This window comes from Peromyscus maniculatus, chromosome 5 (assembly GCF_049852395.1).
Source record: "Peromyscus maniculatus bairdii isolate BWxNUB_F1_BW_parent chromosome 5, HU_Pman_BW_mat_3.1, whole genome shotgun sequence".
In the NCBI taxonomy this organism is placed as follows: domain Eukaryota; kingdom Metazoa; phylum Chordata; class Mammalia; order Rodentia; family Cricetidae; genus Peromyscus; species Peromyscus maniculatus.
Window position 1 is genome coordinate 27,475,004 of NC_134856.1, and position 20,450 is coordinate 27,495,453.

Sequence of the window (20,450 nt, forward strand, 5' to 3'; positions counted from 1 at the left end):
GGTTTTTGGTGGGTGTGGCCTGTGTTGAAAAATATTTTTGAAGGAAGAAAATGTAAAAGTCTGAGACAGGGCTTTGACATTTTAATTTTGGTATTCTCCATCATCAAGCAGGATAGGGGATGAACCCATTTATTTCTTTCCACTGCAGATAGGAAGCTTAGCTCTCCCTCCCCTTTGTGCTTCCTCCATGTTTCCTTTCCTTCTTTCTTTGCTGGAGATTGGATCCAGGACCTCACGTATGCCAAGCACTCACTCTATCCTGGCCTTATCCCCAGCCCTGGACCACCTCTTTGATGCTGTGACTGCATTGTTCTGGGTGAGAAATGGCAGGGTAGAAGAAATGAGAATAGAGGATAATATTTAGAGTCTCAAACATAAGTGCTACATTAATTTTAACCAAGAGACAACAAAAAAAATTTATCATTTCAAAGCATTCTCTGAGAAATTGCCCTTGAGAGAAGGAAGGGAGGACACAAGTAATGTCTAGTACCATGACGAGGACTCGGGGACTAGTGAAGTTATGGTTAGTAGTTTTTACCTATACACACGGGGAGCAAATGTTCCATAGTCAGTTTACCAGTTGATAGTGAACTTACAGGTTTAGAATGTCAGGTCTTCAGTGAGAGAAAGTTCCAGGTTTTCTCCAGACCTTTGCCATGCTTAGAGAAGCCCTCAAGACTCACCATGCCCTCTTTTCTTGACCACATGATGAGCCTTTGGACTGTGTAGAGGTCAGGAGGGTGGCCCAGAGCTGTTCTGCAGGAGTCTGGACTTCCTTTGACGTCAGACAAGTCAACCTTTCTGTTCCTCGGTTTCCTGATCAGAACATTTTATAGGGCAGTGGTGAATTATACCAAAGTGCTGTCCATGCGAGTCCATGAAGATCATGGACTTCTGAACAGAGAGATGCATATATCTTGGTTAGCTTGTGCCTCTAGTTAAATTATTGTGTATGAGGTATATGTGCATGAGTGCACATGCCTGTGCCTGCATGGAATCCAAAGGATGCCGGGTGTCTCTTTTCTATCACTCTTCATTCTATTTCCTTGAGACAGGGCTCTCAGTGACTCTGGACTACACCATCAGCCAGCTAGGCCCGGTGACTCTCCCATCCCCACCCTCTATGGTTCTGGGGTTACAGGTGTGTGCTACAACATCTGGCTTTTGCATAGGTGCTGGGGATCCAAACTGGGTCCTTATTTCTGTGTAGCAAGTGCTCTTATCCATTTAACCATCTTCCCAGCCCTCTGCTAAATTGTTTAACATGATTTACAGCATGCTTGGTGCTGTACTTGAGAGGACAGAGCAGACGCCACAACAGGTTATTCAGTCGTCTCTCAGAGATCAGGCCTCACTTTCAGCTTCCTGAGACTGAGTAAGCAGTTTCTGAGGGAGCCATGAACAAAGGACAGTCAATCTCCAACATAGCAAGGATGAAGAGGCCTGGTATATGCAGTATCAGGCCAGGCCAGGCCTGATCCATAGTCAGCAGCTCAAGGTGATAACCAAATAAGGACAGAGCTTGAGACTTGCCTGCCCCCAGATGGGAAAAACTGTAGCCTTAGCCAGCCCCTACTAGCCCTGGCCAATTAGAACATACTAATACGATTGCCACTTGCTTAAAGCCAATCATATCTAAAATGATCTAGCTGCCTTAGGACCTCCCCTTCAGCTGTACTTAATGGAGCCTGTGAGCTCCTTTCAAGGTTGTCACCATTTTGCCATTGTGTGGAATGGATGGCCCCAGCATGACGGAATAACCAACACTTGCTGATTATATATGTGTATGGTGGGACTTTTGTGGGACTTCTCCAGGACCCAAATATACTATGGTACTAATGCACTGGGACTAGGCAGTTATAAGATGGTTCCTACTCACTAGGGGCTTAGAGATAGGTTTCCAGAAAAGACAGCAGACCTAGAGCTGATGAGCTGCAGTTCAGGGCAGTGGTAGGCCAAGTGCCTACAGGGGGATCAAGTGCACACATAGCAGTGTGATGTCACAGTCAGAGACGATCACCAGAGTTCCTCAACAATGCCAATGAGTGCTTTTTCCTGTTCAAAGGGAACAGAAAATTCTCTCCACACCCCAGGATCTTCTCTTTGTGTGCTGCTGTAACAGCACATGGTTGCATCCCTCCTGGTCACTTACCTCATTGTTTGTAATTTTCTCCTGTTACACTGGTCTCCATTATCAGCCCTGGAGAGACAGTGCGCTGTTTCATCTGTATGGCCTCCAGCACTTGACCTGCACTTGTCGGCATTTGGTAAAGGCTGGCTGGAGAATGGATGCTCAGACCACATTCCCACCATTATAACACGGACTGCCACTAGTGCCCCTTTCAGATGCTGTATTGATTGTGTTATTTTTCCAAGCTTTCTGAATGCCAGTCATTTCAGACCCCTCTTTAGCCTCCTTAACAGTTTCCAAACTTTGTGGATTCTTCCTTCTACATCTGTTTCCTTTATTAGCAACTCAGTTAGGGGTATTGGGAGTATCATTTTATTTCTGGATAGTTGCAACAAAGTGCTGACCCTCCCACCATTATAACCTCCTTCCAACTCCCCTCTGCTGGTCTGTCCATCCTTCCCTATTTATCCAAACTCCAAGATTTGGCCAATTTCTCTTGCTTTTAATTGAGTTGTTCTGACATCTCAGACCCTGATTTTTATCTTTCTTCTGACAATAGCTTCTAGTCACTGCTACAGTGCCTAGTCCTTACTACATCCTTGAGAGAAAGCAAATTCTTGCCCTATTTTACAGATGGGAAAACTGGGGCTCTTCGGTATGAACTTGCCCAAGGTCATGTAGTTGACATTTGCTGCCTAACTTCAGAACTCGGTGTGTGTGTATGAGAAAGAAAGAGAGAAGGAAAGAGAGAGAGAATTTCATTATGTTGCCTGTATTTACCTTGAACTCACTCATGTAACCTGATCTGGTCTCAAACTACCCAGCATCCTGCCTCGACCTCCTAGGAGAGTGCTTTCTAATGGTAAGTATGTGCCATACCTGGCCAGAGTTCCATACTTCACCTCAAAGTGTCACCTTCTAGAGAAGTCCTGTTGGTAGTTTCTTATATCAACATTGTATGTCCATGATAGCCATTCAAATGTGAATGGTAGGCAGGGACTATTGCTTAGTGTAGAGTGTCTGTCTAGTATTTCACTAGGCCTGGGGGTTGGGCCTCAGCATACCAATGAAAAGGAAGAAATAAAAGGAGAGGGAGGGAGGAAGGGATGGAAGGAGGGAGGGAGGGAGGAAGGCAGGAAGGAAGGGAGGGAGGGAGGGAGGGAGGGAGGGAGGGAGGGAGGGAGGAAGGAAGGAAGGAAGGAAGGAAGGAAGGAAGGAAGGAAGGAAGGAAGGAAGGAAGGAAGGAAGGAAGGAAGGGTAAGAGAAAAGAAAAAGACCCCATGTAGTGTAGACGCTGTTTATCTGAGAGTGAAGGAGGAGAGGCCGAGTGAACGCAATTGCACTACATTATTCTGGCTTTTAATGGTAGAAAGGATAAGAATGTTTGCATGGAACACAGGCAAAGTTAGAGTTGGGCTTGAAGAGAAATGTGAAAATTTCTTTCTTAGTGACAATCTGAGCACTTTAGAAATTTGTAAGAATTTTTATTTACTTCCATTTTAATCTATGAAAAGATTAAACTGTTCATTGTATTAAAGGTACCAGAGTCAGCAATATCCATGTGAAAACACTGACCAGTTTCAATGGAAGTTCATGACCACAGAATGAAGAGAAAAAATGTCTTAGGAGTCCTTACAGGTGCTTTTCTGGGACTGTGAAGAACAGGTCCAGAGCCAGCCTGGAACTGTGACCTCAGCACCATCGTGCTGTCTGAGGATGCTCTCAAACCAGGAGTGATGTGGGTGTCCATTCACCAGACCTGAATCCATGTAAAGATATCTTAAGAGCAGCGCATTCTTCTGTTTTTGTGTCTAAATAAAGCATTAGGCATATGTATAGTTCCCTCACTGGAAGAAATCTAAGGGATTATTCAATTCATACATTTTATTTTATACCCAGAGCAACCCAGAGAAGGTAAGAGATTTGCCGAAGAACACAAAATGTCTGATTTATAATCACAGAACTCGTCACAAGACTTCCCTGTGTGTAGCATTAATATAACTGTTCTGGTCAGGGCCGAGGGATGACAATGTGATGGATTTTGTCCAGGTAATGTGTCAAGTCCAGCCAAACTGCTAGTATGAAATGACCTCCACCGTATTGGGGAAAGGAAAGCGATGCTTTCTTCCTCTGTGGAATACGCGGCAGGGGCCCTGCTCACAGCCCTTTCTCTTGCTGCAGACTTCACTCTTGCTCCTTTGCTGTCTGTCACACTCCACTGGCTCCTGGGGACTGCAGGGTGCCTCTGCTGAGCACAGGCCCCGTCTCCCTCCCACTCCCCGGGTCACGTGCTAACTCTATTGCTTTCCACATCACTGCCATGTCATAAGCATCTTGGTGTACGAGTATAGAATTGCCTCTATTTTCATTCTATAGATGAGTCTGCAATGCTGCTCAGAAGCCAAGCTGCCCTGAGAAACCCGAAGTGCCGTAGCTTAAAAGTTCTGAATTTGGGGCAAGATGTGGGAGGACTGGAAGTCAGGACCCCTAGGAATGAAGTGGCAGCATTGCATTATCGGCTGTTGCTTCAGTGAGGTGACGGATTAGCTTCTCTCTGGACTAGTTTTTGCTCCAGGTAAGCACTGCACACACGTACTGTTACCTTACCTGTTTTAGTCTTCGGACACAGTTCCTCACCTTACACATCTTGCATACGGGATCTTGCAGCATCAGACCCGACTCTACACCAGTGCTTACCCACTCTCTCTGGCACACACTGGTGCTATCACCTACCAAGTGTGGTTCCTGAGCACTTGACATTCGGCTAGTCTGAACTGAGATGTGTTACAAGTAAGAGATACAGAGTGAGGACCTGGATAGGTGACTCAGTGGTTAAGAGCATTTGCTTCTTGAAGAGGGTTGGAGTTCAGTTCCCAGCGCCCACATGGCAGCTCACAGCTCCTTTTAACTCCAGCTCTAGGAGTTCAGGCTCCATGAGACTTCATGAATGTAGTACACACATATACATGTAGGCAAAACTCTCATACACATAAAAACATCTTTTTTTAAAAAAAGATATTCGATACTGAAATGTCAAAGACTACTATGTAAAAAGTACAAAATATCTTGCTAATATTTTGCACTGGGTGCATATGAACTAGTTCTAACATAGTCAGTACATAGATACCCTCAAATGAGTGGCATTAGTTTTATAAATTTTAGTTTTTACAAGACACATAGGCAAATTTGTTGTACATGTGCCTTCATTCCCTTTCTTTTCAGCATTCTTGTAGAGTTGCTTTCTATGTTTGTTTGTTGTCAGCCGGTGCAAAGGGGTGGAAATGGCAGGCATCATGAGCGGTGTCTAGAGGTAATCTTCTAGTTTCTAAAGAAAAGTCACCTGAGTGAATGGTGAGATGAAGTATCACCTGAATGAAGAATGGGCTACAGACTTTAGGCTCCATTTGACACAGGAGCCTTTATGCAGTCTCCAGGTGACCACATGAACTTAGAAAAGAGGGCGAATAGCGGTGATGGGAAGGCTCTTCCCTGAACTTTCTAGACCTCTTCAATTTTCTCATGATTTAGCAAGGACTGAGATTTCCTCCATCCTTGTGGGACAGAAACTCAGAGGCCCTGCATTTGAGGTATTTGGTTTCCATGTAGAAGTCCTGCAGTCCTAGGTCACAGAAGGTCAAATCCCTGAGTGTTTATAGTCTCTTAAAACTTTCTGAGGTGGAGACTAGATGCCTGGTGATGAGACGGTCACTCTCTGGAGCAAGTCTCCCACTCCATGTCACTCTTACCATCAATCCCAGGATTCTCCCAGTGACACCCTACAGTCCGTGAAATACCAAATCCTACCACGGCTACCTCCCAACACGCCGGTCACTCTTCATCCTCTCTCAGAGCTGCAATGACGATGCTGGTACTTGTGTTGCCCCAGGAACCCATTTTGAGAACTACTAAGCTAAGGCTCCATGCTATTACTGGAGATGATTCTGGGTTGGTTTTGGTTGTTATTTTTTGTTTTGTTTGGTTTGGTTTTGGTTTTGGTTTTGAGATAGGGTTTCTATATAGCCCTGGCTGTTCTGGAACTCACTGTGTAGACCAGGCTGGCCTCAAACTCAGAAATCTACCCTCCTCCTTCTCCTGAGTGCTGGGATTAAAAGTGTGTTTTAAAAACCCAGCTTGTTTTGTGTTGTTTTTTGAGGCAGTCAGTCCTGCAAGGTAGCCCACACTGGCCTCTAACTAGACATCTTTCTACTACAGCCTATTGAATGCTTGGGTTACAGGCATGAACCACTATGGCCAGCTCAGGCAATTTCTAAAGTTTGTGAACTCCAGTTCTAGTATAATAGATGTGGAAAGAATACTCTATGTGAGATTTTTTTTTAGGGCCAAGCTTTGCTGTTGGGTGTTAGTCCCAGAAGTAACTTGTTCACCTCCACATTGACTCAGGAAGCAGAGAACATTGCTGTGTGTTAGATTCAAACATCCTCTCTTTGGTGGACAAGCCAAGATGGAGACATCTACCAAAATAAACGACACACCAGGTATGTATAAAACTAGCTCCAGCTCTTTCTAGCTCCTCTCCCAGTCTTGAGTGATGCCATGGTTAGAAACTGAGGGTCTGAATGTGCTTTTAGAGAAAAGTCATGGGATTTAGGTTGGATCTAGACACAGAAGAATGGTTCCTGTTGGCACTAAGGATTAATGATCACAGCTGCTGGGCTCCCTGTTGAGGAAAGACTGGGGGAGGGGAAAAGGACTTTATAGGGTGTGTCTGTGCAACTCCACCTGGGAGCTGCCCCGCCCAGCCTGAAGAGCAGTGTGTGCCCAGGTGAGGCATGGTTTCTCAAGGTTCGTGGAAACAGATGATTAGACATGCTTTCTAGATCTAAGGCTGGAAGTATGAGTATGTGGCTAGGCCTAGGAGTGTCCTTTATTCTCTTTGTAAGCTTTTTGAAAGAAAACTCTGCTGCCAACAAGGGATCTAGACATTCTCCAGGGGACTTGATGACAGAAGGTGGCCAATGTTTTGGGTACCTCCCCTGAGACTGCTCCTTCATCTACTAGGCACTCTCCGATAATTCCTAGCAAGCTCGGGCCATGTCCCTTGGGGATCAGAGGTTTTAACTGATAGAACCTGGTGGGGAACAAGGCTGTCAAGAAAAGGTGCTGCCTGAAGGGCTCAAGATGAGTGAGGGGGTCACTTTCTTGTCTGCTGCACTCACCTTAGTCCTGATCCTGGAGGTGACTGCATGAACAATACAGGATATGATTGCTTTCTTCATCTACTATTGTCATAGCTAGATCTCTAGTTTTTTAGAATGTGTTTTTGCCTTTTGACCTACTTATTAAAGGGGAGGCCATTGCCTTTCATTGAAAATAATAGCCAAACTTTAACAATGCCTGGGCATGTGTAGTAGGACAGGCTCATAGGGTCGAGGAAATTGGCTCAAACCGGTTGCCAAGGCATACACATGACGTACTTCCTTAAGAGCCAACCTGGAGTCTACTTGAGGGCCTAGCAACAGGCACCCAGAGATCCTGATCATGCCAGCCAATGAGGGATGACCACTAAATTGGTCAGATTGGAACGCCACGAGATTGGAACACAGCCTGAGTACTGGGAGGCCTTCCCCATTACTGAATAAAAGAGTCTGCTGTTTGCCCTCACCTGACTCCTGGTGTCTGTGTTATCGACACTGCGCCTTCTCACCCCCCTCCCCGGAGGAGCTGTTAGGACCCAGCAACAGGCATGGGGCTATCAAAAAGTAAAAAGTGTGTTTTAATGCCAAAGATTGCCCTGAATATTCTAGAACCCCTGTAAATGCAGAGCTAGTGTGGGTGGAAGTAGTATGTGACAAAACTTTCACTGGTGAGACTCAACACGCACATCAATCCCCCCAAATAGGGAACCTACAACAGACGACCTTGGTGAACCAATGAGTTTTGTTGGGGCTACTTATAGGAATATGGGTGAGAGGTTACTGACAGGAGCAGAAATGACTCACAGACAGCTGCATCCCCACAGTCCACCACAGCACGGGTGTCAGCTCACAGACCTGGAACCTGGAGCACACTGCACAGCCTGCAGGCAGCACGATAGGCGGGAAGTGCCCTTTCCAGGTGGCTCAGCTGGTCTAACCTCTTCCCAGCAGCTGGTCTGGTCTCATCTTCTTTTAACTTTTCTCCTGTGAATGTCTTTGCGATTCAGCTTCCCTCACATCTGAGAGGGACTCTCAGCTTTTATTGCTCACTCTGGCAGGGTGGGGCCTAGTGAATCTGGTCGGTTTCAAGGACTTACTTTCTGAGTTGTTTACCTTTGTGCTTAAGGAACTTTCTGCAGGATGGAATGTTTTGATCTCAGAGGAAACTGTAACAGAAGGGGAGGCCCAGGTCAATCCGAAAAGTGTGCAAGTCAGCCATTTTAGGCAATCTGGGAGCTTTGGGGATGAGTGAGAGGTATTAAAAAGGAAAGGTGAGGAAGAATTAGTGAAAGTTGCTTCATGTTGACATTTGGTCTCTATACATGTACTTGTGTGTACAGATGTGGACACACAAGTATAAATACACCATACACACACACACACACACACACACACACACACACACACAAACAAACAAAAACAAGAAAAAAATTTCAAGTGTTTAGAAATGAAATATTTCCCATAGCCAGGCTTATACTTTTGATATTGTCCTGGAGAAGCAATACTAAAATTACCTCGGCAGCTAAGAGATCCTAGGATTCAGGCCAGCCATGTCTGGGAACCTCACACCATTTTCTTCAATAGGATAGGGACTAAGACCATTATTTGTCACATTTCAGAAAAGGGCAGGATGAGAATCCTAGCTGCCTTCACTAGCTGGGCTTGGCTACCCTCTTCCTAGCTTCCTGCTCAGCTGCCTTTTTCCATAGTGCCAGCATCATGGCCTGTGAAGACATGGCACAGACACATGTGCACCTAGCACCTAGCACCCACCATGTTACCATCCACTCCAGCAGGGCTTCCTACTTGCCAGGAAACAAGATTCCCGGTATGTGTGTTTCCACAAGGACTCACAGGAGCTGAGTCCTACTGGAAAGTACCAAGTGTGTTTCCCCAAGAAGGGGCTTCCTGATTACAGTGTGGCTGAGTCCCAGGAAACAATTATTTGGCTAAAAGAAAGCATGCAGTTTTTGTATCATGGAAACCACACAATGACTAATTCTGTATTGACAGTAATCATTATTAGAGAAAAGACCACAATTGACTGACATTACAAAAGATTATTGGTCATTTCTGTAAGAACAAATATATCTTATCATAGATAACTAGTGTGTTGACTCTGAACAATCTTTATGTATCATGTGTATGTAAATATGCTTTTTCTCACTTTTCACTAAAATCGATTCATTAATGAATCCTCCAGTAGATGAAAGTGTTATTTTATTTAAGTATAGTAACTATTTCTTTATGTATACCATAATATTAGGTCCATACTGTAGATAGCTGCAGTAAAAACAATTAAAAATAAAATACTCCTAGCATCAAGGAGGCCTTGAGTTCAATCTCCAGCATAAATAAACAAACTTGTTATGGTCCTAGAAAAGTCCCACAAAAGACCACCATCCACATATGCAATCAACAAGAGTGTTTATTATCTTGATAATAATGGTACCAGCATGCTGGGGCCACACATCTCACACAAAGGCAAAAGGGTGACCTCAAGAGAAGTTTGCAGGGTGTTTTATACACAGCTAAGGGGAGTTTCAGGAACAGTTAGGTCATCCCAGATACGATTGGCTTATATGAGTGGCAATCATATTAGTACATTTTAATTGGCTAGGGTTAGCAGGGGCTCTTTAAACCTACAGTTTTCCCATTTGGGGGCAAGCCTGGACAAGTCCCAGGCTCCATCCTTATTTAGTTATTACCTTGAGCTCCTGTCTGTGGGGACTGGCTCAGGCCTGATACGTGCAGTTCCCCTCATCCTTGTTGTTAGGGACATTGGATGTGGGAGTCTGTGGGAGTCCATCTCTGACCTACTCCCACCTTTTGAAGAGTTCTTAGGTGGAGGAGAAAGGGATAAGAAAATATCAGATAGAAAGAGAGACCTAGATGGTGAGAAGAAAGACAGAAACATAAGATAGCTTCAGGAGGAGCTGGGTCAATACCCAACAGCCTTGTCCTTTATTGAAAAGGGCTTTTATAATATGCCAAGGGGAGATACAAAAGACCTCTCCCATAAACACCTGGTAAACCTGACTGTGGCCAAATCATCTCCTTATGCAGCCCTGCTGGGTAAAGCAAGCTCAGATTCTCTGACCCTGAGTAATTTAGGCTCCCCCTTATTAATAAAATACATTTTTAAAGTGAGGGTATAGAGCTTAACTATGTGCAACTCTGAAGCTACTTTTCCTCTAAGAGCTTGCAAATAACTGTAATAATTATAGCAATACTCCTGCTCCTTATAGCTGCTAGGCCTCCTAGTAAAGGAGTAGAGAATGATAAAGACAGAATGGCCTTTTTGAATGGGTCTAAGATATCTATAGCAGTCTTAGTTGCACCAAGCCCTTTTTCAAAAACCAATAAACTCCTGATGCAACTGTGGGAGCCCGTTCTCAGGTTCCTCGTGGCTTTACCCAGCACGTCCGAATAGAGGATGATCAGGACCACGGGCCTGAGTGCAGGTGTCTGAGATGGTCTGCACTTGGCTGTGCTGGGGGAGGAGGTCTTTTGCTCCACTCCTTGGCGTCTCTATAAAAACCCTGGACCAGAGACAGTCGGGGCCCATTGGAATAGGTTCCAGGCCCTCTCGAGGCTATCCTTTATTTTCTATCTGTTTATCTCCGCAAGATTCTCTGCTATAAATCCTTCTATCTAATATTTCCTGCTGCTCGCACTCAAGAAAACTCTGGGAAGCTGTGGGGGTGGTGGGTAAACGCCCCACAGAATGGCGCCGTGAACAGGGACTAAAGAAAAAAGAAAAAAAAGGGACTGAAGAAAAAGGGACTAAAAAAAAGGGGGGACTAAAGACAAATGAACAGGGACTAAAGACAAAGTAATAGGGACTAAAGATAAAGGAAAATAATAGTTTTATTACAGAGTTTTTGTTGAAAGTGCTGAGTCAGCCCTGCCAGTGGAAAGGCATGCCGGTGTTATGAAAAAAAATATATATATTATATATATATATATTTTTTTGGTGAGGCAGGGGTTTTATCCTCGAGAGAAAAGGAAAGCGGACTGGAAGGATGTCCGATGCTGCAGCGAAATTCTCTTCTGTCAAAATTTTCTATCTTCTATCCCTTTCTCAATTTCTATCTGTGATAAGTATAAGGTATAGGGTAGTAATATAGTTTAGGAAAAACTTAGAAGTGTAAGATTGTGTAGGAAAAAATAAGTAAGGCAACTAGACAGAAAAACTCTTCAATTTTCTAACTTTGGGGGCTTTGAAAGCAAACTGGGGGAAAAAATCTTTCTTTGGGCTTTATGGGAAGTAAAAAAGCTCTTCTTTGAGCTTATGGGGAAGAAAAAGTTTCCTATGGAAGCTTTTGACCTGGGGACAGCTGAAATGCCAAATCCAAGCGGCAGGAGAAAGTAATTTCTCCCTGAGGCAAAAATGGGGATGTAAGAAGTCAAAGTTTAAAGTTGGGAAGTTTTGGGAAAAGTTGGTCTTTCTCCTGGGGAAAAAAAAATCTTTCTCTTAAACTCTAAAGCTTTTCTTGGAAAATTTGGGGAGAAAATCTCTCTAAAAAGCCTTAATCTTTCTCTCTTAAGAAACTTAAAAACTAAAGCCTCTAACCTCTCTCAGAGGAGAGTAGAATCACCTGAAGATATTAGTATGGGGATCACCTGTGATTAGCTCTAAGGGAAAACAACAAATTTAAGACAGCAAAACCTCTCTAAGTTTTCAAGCTTTAAAAATCCTCCCTGCAATGCAGGAGGCAGGAACAAGTTTCTAAAAACCTCTTTTAAGCTCTGTCACTTCAAGCTAGTAAAAGACAGGGGGTCAGAGTACCCTGAGGGAAACGCTTGGGAGAGTGTGGGTGAAGAGCTACAGAGAGCCCAAAAGGGCAGGAAACTTTACCTGAGAAAAGCAAAAAGCCAAGCTTTTCAGTTACAGCCGAGCTGAGGCAACAAGGGTTTTGTCTAAGTGAGCATTTCAGAATGAAAAGGTGCTCCTAATCTTCCTAAAGCAAAGATCCCCTGAAGCAATGCAAACTGTTAGCATTGTATCCTCACTTCTGACCAAAAACCCAGAGGTGACTGGCCAGCGTCTCTGAGTTGGGGTGCATTTCGGGGATACTAGGGTTCCTGCAATTATAAACTTCCTGGAGCACAGAGCTGAGGCAGGAAAGTGCAGGACCCAGGGGAAGATTGCTAATGAACAAACAAAGCTCAAGCCAGTGGGAGCAGCACAGTTGTCCACTTTCCTACAAGTCCCGGGTTGATAGGTCCACAACTGCAAAAAGAAATCTGAGAAAAAGCTTTCCTATCAGAGTAGGGACCTTTCTGGGAACACAGTGGAGCTGAACTGTGTCTGAGGTAGTTGTGCTGCTGGGTCAGAACGCTGTCTGGGGAGGGAGCCAGGGCGGAGCGGAACTGACCAGGAGTGAAGCTTTCTTTTCTGTCAGAGAAAGCACCTCTTTGAGAAAAGCTTTGTTTCAACTGACTCCCTATGAGATGAGGGAGTGCAGCCCTGAGGGGTGATTGCCTCTGAGCACTCAGACAAGCAAAGACAACCCATTGGGGGACTGGGCCAGGTGAAGGCCTGAAGAGGCAAAACACCCGTCCTAATGGGAGTTTAGAAATGGCAAAAACCTCCCTTGTTAGATTATTAGTCTGTTCGCAAACCACGCAGACCCTGAAAACAGAAACGGACTAAAGCTCCTACCTTCAGTAGCAGGGAAAGCCGCCGCTGTAGTGTCGGAAACTGTTTCTGGGGTAGAGGGGATAAACTGAGACCAAACTGGATACTGTCTGGGAGGAAAGACTCTGAAGAAACAGAGCAGACAGATTCCTCACCAGAAAATGCATGACCTGACAAAGCTGCTAGAGTTTGGGGCAGATTCAGGAGGAGAAAAAAAAAAAGCCCCTACCTCCAAAGGCAGCTAGCAGAGGTACAGAGCCACAGACAGATACCTGAAGCTCTGCATCTGGGGGGGAACGAACAAGCAAAATGAGATAAATCAGTGGGAGAAAATCTCTGAAGGAGCTATGGAAAAGCTCTGTTGCAAATGATCTTGTTTTTCACTGGCTGGCTAAGGCAAGCAAGCACAAGCCCCGAGGAAAGTTGTTATCCGAAATGCCAGCCTCAATGCCGGCCAACGAGGCAGGTGTGGTTCTGATTCGGGGGCCAGTGTCTGATGAAGTTGAAACACCTGTTAAAGCCAGCTGAGGAGAATAGAAACCTCCCAATGTTCCATAGCTGAAAATGTAAAGTGCTTGTTCACTCCCATTGCAAAAGCAAAAAAACTTTGTTCAAACCTCCCGGGCAAGAATTTGTAAGCAAGTCTGGTAAAAGAGAACCAGTTGACTCTCAGACCCAAAAAGAACTATGGGAAATGATATAAGGGACTGATATTATTATGGACTGATATAAGGGAAATGCATTCTGGGAAAGGTAGTTTTTCTGCTAAAGATGGCGACATTGCCCTGAAACACTTTTTTGTCAGCTCTAAAATTAAAATATAGCTTTAAAAAGAATAAGGAGGAAAACCATCTAAGGGTTTAAATGTCAGTTCCAATAACAAATTGAAAGGATACGGAACTAGGTGCTTCGTGGTTTGGGGCTCCGTTGGTAAAATGCCTTATTTACCCTAATAGCTGTGCAAAGTTTTTACGGCAGTTGGATGACAAAAAGCTACCTATAAGAGCAAACAAGTCACTTTAAAATCCTTAAAATACCACCTAATAGCTGTGCAGTTTTTGGTGAAGAGCTTTACAGCAGCTAAATATGATAATTTCACCCTCAGCGTAAAGTTTTTCAGTAGAACAAACCAAAAGTACTGCTGTGATAGAAACGTTTGTATGAAATGAAGCATTTAGGGGAACTACTATGAATCTGGGTGAAGGGACAGCCTCTAGTTAAAAACTGTCTACCGCTGACAGTGCATCTCTGCCGGTCCGGAACGGCTGAGAGAACTGGCAACTTTGGGGTGTGGCTTTGTCCGGAGAATGTTACAGTACCCTAGCAACAAGTATCACAACTCTATAATGACAACACTCACTAAACCCCAGTGCTTTATAACAAAGCTAACTATAAACTGTAAACTTGAGAAATGATGTACGTACTTCCTGTCTAGTTAAGAGAATCTTTCTGATAGAGATGGTGATGATAATTAAGAGTAAGAAGTAGAAAGACGAATATAAGATAGGTGAGTTTGTAAAAATTCTGTCTTGTTAGATCTGTGTTAAGAAATCTTTAGGTGTTTGCTAAGTTAGATATATGCTAATGGTAGCCTATATAAGTTTGTAAAATAGATCTATAGAGTTCCTTTAAGAATATAAGCTTGCAAGAAATAGCTAAGGTAGTCTTAAGACGTAGTAATAAGCTTGTAAGATGCTAGTTGTAAATGTAAGTTTAAATAAGAAATAAGATGGAATGAATATAAGTACATGAGAATTAATAGGAAATATATTTGCTAAAGTAGTTCTATAAAGTATAAATAAGTAGATGTTAATGTTGTATGTGAGTTTGTAAAAACGTGTAAATGTTGAATATGAGTCTAAATGCTTTGCAAGGCAAAAAATGTTATATGTGAGTTTGTGAAAAAGTGTATGTAAATGTTAAGTGTGAGTCTATTAATGTAAATGGTGAAAACACCTGAGACATAGGAGATAGTGTCCTAATAGACTGCAAAGTAGGCAGTCTGAATGGTTTCAAAAGCTCCAGAAGCAGCTACGAAGCTAAGAATGGTGGATGCCAGAACCAGCACAAGGCATCCACAGCTGAGATCCGTGGAATAACGCAGCACAGAAAAACCTGAGCTAACAGCAAAAACGGTGCAGTTTAAAATATTACTATAACTAAAAAGGTCTGTCTGTGAGAACAAAAGTTGCAGAGATGCTTGTTTGAACAAAAATTAACTGCAAAAAGTTTTGGTTGAAAAACGTCTCTTCATATTTGGAAGTGAAAGCCTGATACCAGAATTTATTTCTTGTTTGAACTTTTAGAACTTAAAATGAGATAAAATTACAAAAACATTTTGGTTATGGATTTCTTCAAATTTGGAAGGCTAGTACCAATATTTATCATTTGAATTTTGGTACTTAAATGAAATGAACAATAGAGATTTCATTGCAATGGGACAATTTTGAGCTTACTTATAGTAATAACCTAGGAACAGTTTTCTGGAATTGGGTTCAAAATGGAACTGTTTAAATGAAGAAATCTATTTCTACTTAGAATCAAGATGCAATTTTGTGTATGCATATATGTTTTACTAACTGGAGATTTATGAATTGTTTTGTGGAACTGTTTATGTAAAAATGGAATTACTTATGGAACTGGTTTTGTGTTACAAATGGAACTGTTTAAACAGAAAAGTTTGGGTTTTCTAACTAGGCTTGAGAGTTTTTGCTTAAAAAATTATAAAGAAAAGGAGGAGCTATGAGATTGAATTATGTTCGCAGAAACCTATTGATATTAATGCACCCTGACTTTGTGGAATTGAGGAAATGTTTAAGTTGATGTGAATACATCGAAGTTTTTCCTATGTTCTGTTAACAAGAAAATTCAAATGACTGAGTTAAAGTTGTAAGACGGAGAAAATTGTTAACTATATATAGCACCATATATGCTAATTCTAATGGTTCTGTTAAGAGTTTGCTTTGAGTTGTAAGATTGAGAGAATTGTGACTATGTATAGCAATATTTATGTTAACCTGTTAATGGTAATGATGAAGCTAAGGGATTCTTTAAGTTTGTAGTCGCCTTAAGAGTTTTGGTTTAGAAAGGGCTTGAGGCAGCTAAGACTGCTGTGATCACCTTGGACCTAATTCAAAAGAGAAATGCCATCTATATTATCCTCTACTCCCATACTGGGGAGGTGTAACAGCTATGGAGATTGCTGTAAGCCATTAATAGTTATTTTTTTTTTATATATTAAGAAGGGGGGACCTGTGGGAGCCCGTTCTCAGGTTCCTCGTGGCTTTACCCAGCAGGTCCGAATAGAGGATGATCAGGACCACGGGCCTGAGTGCAGGTGTCTGAGATGGTCTGCACTTGGCTGTGCTGGGGGAGGAGGTCTTTTGCTCCACCCCTTGGCGTCTCTATAAAAACCCTGGACCAGAGACAGTCGGGGCCCATTGGAATAGGTTCCAGGCCCTCTCGAGGCTATCCTTTATTTTCTATCTGTTTATCTCCGCAAGATTCTCTGCTATAAATCCTTCTATCTAATATTTCCTGCTGCTCGCACTCAAGAAAACTCTGGGAAGCTGTGGGGGTGGTGGGTAAACGCTCCACATGCAACCATATCAAATCTAAGGACTCCTTAGCACCACCATTAACAGGTTAACATAATAATTCTAACATGAATATTACTATACATAATTACAATTCTCACAAACTGACATTCAAAAGTAAACTCTTAATAGAACTATTTACACTTTACAAACTTTAGCAAACATCCAAAAGCAATTTCTTAATAGAACCTTTTGCATTTCTTGCTAACAAAACATGGGTTACATTAATACAGGCTAACATTAACCCATTCAAAGAACAAGAAAATGTTTATATATTTTTTTAATTAAAGGGACTGAGGAATATTAACTCCCCTTTTCTTTATAATTTTTTATGCTGCATCTTGAGAAAAAACAAATTTCTTCATTTCTACACAAAACATTTTCATTTCTACACATACAGTTCCATTTCTACACCAAACAGTTTGTGAGTCACCACAATTAATAAAGCATATATGCATACACAAAAGAGTTTATAAGTTGTCATAGTTAATAATGTATATATACTATATGCATAGGTGAAATCAAAATCATCCCATTGCAATTGAATCACTCATGTCTATCCCATTTCTTAAGTATGAAAAGTTCAAAAATTCAGTTATGATACCAGTCTTAAAGTTCCATTGACTGCAACAATTCAGTTCAAACCAGCATCTCTGAAGCCTCACTCTCAGCTACAGAGACTCTTTCAGTTAGCCTTCCCCTAGGCAAAAGCTGCTCCAGGAAAAAAGCTGCCAACTAGCTGGGGAAAACATCTTCATACAGCCAGCATGAATCACCAGCAAACAAACTGCAGTTTTTGCTGATGGCTCCATTCAGCTTCCACAGTCCCAGTCTTCCTGTGCCTCCCATAACCAGCCCATCTGCCCAGGACCCCGGTGTCCTGAGGCCCTGAGGGTTCTCTTGCACTTCACACTGCACAGCTGAATGCCACCTACAGCTTTAAAGCAGCACCTCAGGTCTGGGATGAAACCCAGCCTCGGCCAGTAGTGGCCACTGTACCTCACCTCCATTACCTGCTTTTCTGGGGGTCCTCTGCATACTGCCCTTCATGGCCAGATAATGCCCCCATGACAATTCCATGCTCAGCCATATCCTACCGATGGGAGCTCAGGCTGCTCTTGGCTTCCAGTGTCTCTACAGTTCAGCCTGGAGCTCAGCTTTGTCTCATCTCAGCAGTTTGTGTGCCTGCCTTTCCACACAGGGATACATCTCAGCTGCTCATCCAGCTGCTGCCTCTGCTCCAGTCACTGATGCAGCCTTGTCTCTGCAGGATTTCCACTGTTCACCGAGATTGCCTCTCCTGCAGCATCTCTGCTGGGCTCCAAGGCCACTGGGGTCTAAAGTCTCTGCTACATTCCAAGCTGCCACCACTGCCTGCCATTTACCTCTCAAGTTGTGGCATTTCAGCTTGTCAAGGTTGAGTGTAGCATCAAGCCATGTCTCTCCAGGGCTCTCACAAGCACCCTGGCTGACTGTGCTCTCCTTGCCATGGCCCCACCATGGCAGAAAGCATGAAGAACCCCTTGGCCTACACTGGCTACTGGCAGCTATCTGCTGCCTCTGAGATGATGACCCCCGGCTGCTGCAGTTGCCCACACTCTGCTGCTGCTTACTTTCTAAAGCTGGCAGTCTCTGAAGTGGCTTCATTCTCTGACTGCCAGATTCACAGTGTCTGCTCAGTCCTGGATGCTACTTTCTGTGTCCCAGATCCCATCTGGGCTCAGAGGAAAAACTACTCTACCCTAAGTTTCTGTTATACAGAAGTCTTCACAATATCCCTACGCCTAAAGCCTATTCTACCCTAATATACCTAAGCCTACATTTCTCAAACTAAACTTTACAAAACTTTTATAACTTACTTATACTACTATTTTTAGACCTAATTTAGTAGATAGATAGAGATTGAGAGAGAGAGAAACAGAGACACACAGAGAGAGATACTTGCTGTAACCTAACTTTAACTACTTACTGCAGCTTAATTTTAACCACTGTGCTTTATATTTACAATTTTACTCCTGAAGAACAGAATATCACTGCCTCCTTTAATTCATTACTGGGAATGCCCCCTCAACCCGTGGTGCCCCCTCTCTTCTATCCTCTGTACCTAAGCCACATTGGGCACCATCTGTGTGAGACTGCTGAGTGACCAGCTCTGACCTACCCACACCTATTGAAGGGTTATTAGGTGGATGAGAGAGGGATAAGAAAATATCAGCTAGAAAGAAAGACCTAGAAAACGAGAAGAAAGACAGAAACGCAGGATAGCTCTGGTAGGGCCTAGATCAATACCCAACAGCCTCATCCTTTATTGAAAAGGCTTTTTATAACAATGCCAAGGGGTGGAGCAAAAGACCTTCCCCTTGCAAGATCAAAACACATCATACAGCCAAGTGTAGACCCTTCCAAACACCTGGTAAACCCACCCATGGCCAAATCATCTCCTTATGCAGCCCTGCTGGGTAAAGCAAACTCAGATTCTCTGAACCTGAGTAATTTGGACTAGGCTTATGGCTTCCTCAGAAACTACTTGTTCAGTTTCAAGAGGCAGGAAATGAGGCCGCCTTCTTCTTCTTCTTCTTCTTCTTCTTCTTCTTCTTCTTCTTCTTCTTCTTCTTCTTCTTCTTCTTTTTTCTGAGACAGGGTTTCTCTGTGTAGTTTTGGTGCCTGTCCTGGACCTCACTCTGTAGACCAGGCTGGCCTCGAACTCACAGAGATCCGCCTGGCTCTGCCTCCTGAGTGCTGAGATTAAAGGCGTGCATCACCACCGCCTGGCCAAGGCCTACTTTTAACTGAATTTTTAGGAGCCTATCATGGTATTTGCCTGGCCTTCTCAAAACTAACTAACTGACTGACTGACTAACTAACTAACAAGCAAAAGAGCTCCTGATAACCTTGGATCTTTCCTTTTGTCCTTCAGTTTGGGTAGGCCAGGTATCTCACATGGTGAAATCACATAACATGTCATTTTTGCTTCTGGCTTTCTTCAGTTCTGTTTTCAGGGCTGTTGATGTTCTAGCATGCATCAAAGAGAACTTCATTTTAAGTATGGAGGATGTCTTTAGTTCACCTGTAGAGAGTTAAAACCTCTAGAGGTCTAGTGTGTATGAACAAGTACTGTAGTTTTCCATAGTCTTACCATTCTTAGTTTAAAAATCACAATTTTAGTATTTGCTAATATAATAGATAAAACTAGCACCTTGTTTATAAATACTTTTTTATTACATTTGTGTGTGTGTCTAAGTGCATGCATGTGTGAGTATGAAGGTCAGAGGACAACTTGCAGGAGTGGGTTCTTCCACCATTTAGGTTCTAGGGGTCAAACTTAGGTCATCAGGCTTAGCAGCAAGCACCTTTATTTGCTGAGCCATCTTCTTGGCCCATAAATATATTTAAATGGTGACTGAGCTTATTATATTTTCTGTTTACACCATTTCATCATTTTGGGGAGATTAAACTTTGTATATTTATACTCATATATGTATATTAATTTGCTTAAGTATAGCAACTGTAATCACTCTCCCTCTATACATATCATGAGCCAGGCAAAGACTCTACCTCTGAGATATGTCTTCAGCTATTTCCTATACATTATCTGCCTTACATGTTACAAAGAGTTTTCTTAGCCCATCATTTATCTTTTGATTTCATCTACATTCATTTTTTAATATAACAAACTTTATTCTCCTTGGTTTTCTAGTTTGATCTATGTCATATTTTTTTCCTTTTTGTGTGTGCATAAAACATAATAAATTGATAGTTAAAGTTTAAAACCCCAGGCTAAGTTCTATGGCATTAGAATGGCTGATCTCACTGTATAGAACTTTGCTGAGATGCAGAGTGTGGTACTAGACAAGTGTCTGTATCAATGACTTCCTTTAACTAGCTGGGTGGTGTCTTCATGTGTGGGTTCATTACAAGAAAGT

At 42.9% G+C, this 20,450-nt stretch overlaps 1 protein-coding gene and 1 long non-coding RNA gene across 2 annotated transcripts in view; one reads left to right on the forward strand and one right to left on the reverse strand.

The window, feature by feature from the left end:
• Window positions 1-59: 59 nt before the first annotated feature.
• Window positions 60-1,227, reverse strand: LOC121829377 (uncharacterized). The gene is made up of 2 exons (XR_006072165.2): window positions 684-1,227; window positions 60-312 (listed from the first exon to the last, which is right to left on the reverse strand). It is a non-coding gene; the product is annotated as an uncharacterized LOC121829377 (long non-coding RNA).
• Window positions 1,228-3,348: 2,121 nt separating this feature from the next.
• Window positions 3,349-20,450, forward strand: part of Reeld1 (reeler domain containing 1) — a 31,878-nt gene continuing 14,776 nt past the window's right edge. Inside the window, 3 exon segments of the mRNA XM_076573593.1 lie at window positions 3,349-8,948; window positions 8,951-9,115; window positions 15,994-16,004. Coding sequence (XP_076429708.1) covers window positions 8,918-8,948; window positions 8,951-9,115; window positions 15,994-16,004 — 207 coding nt within the window. The 5' untranslated portion in view covers window positions 3,349-8,917.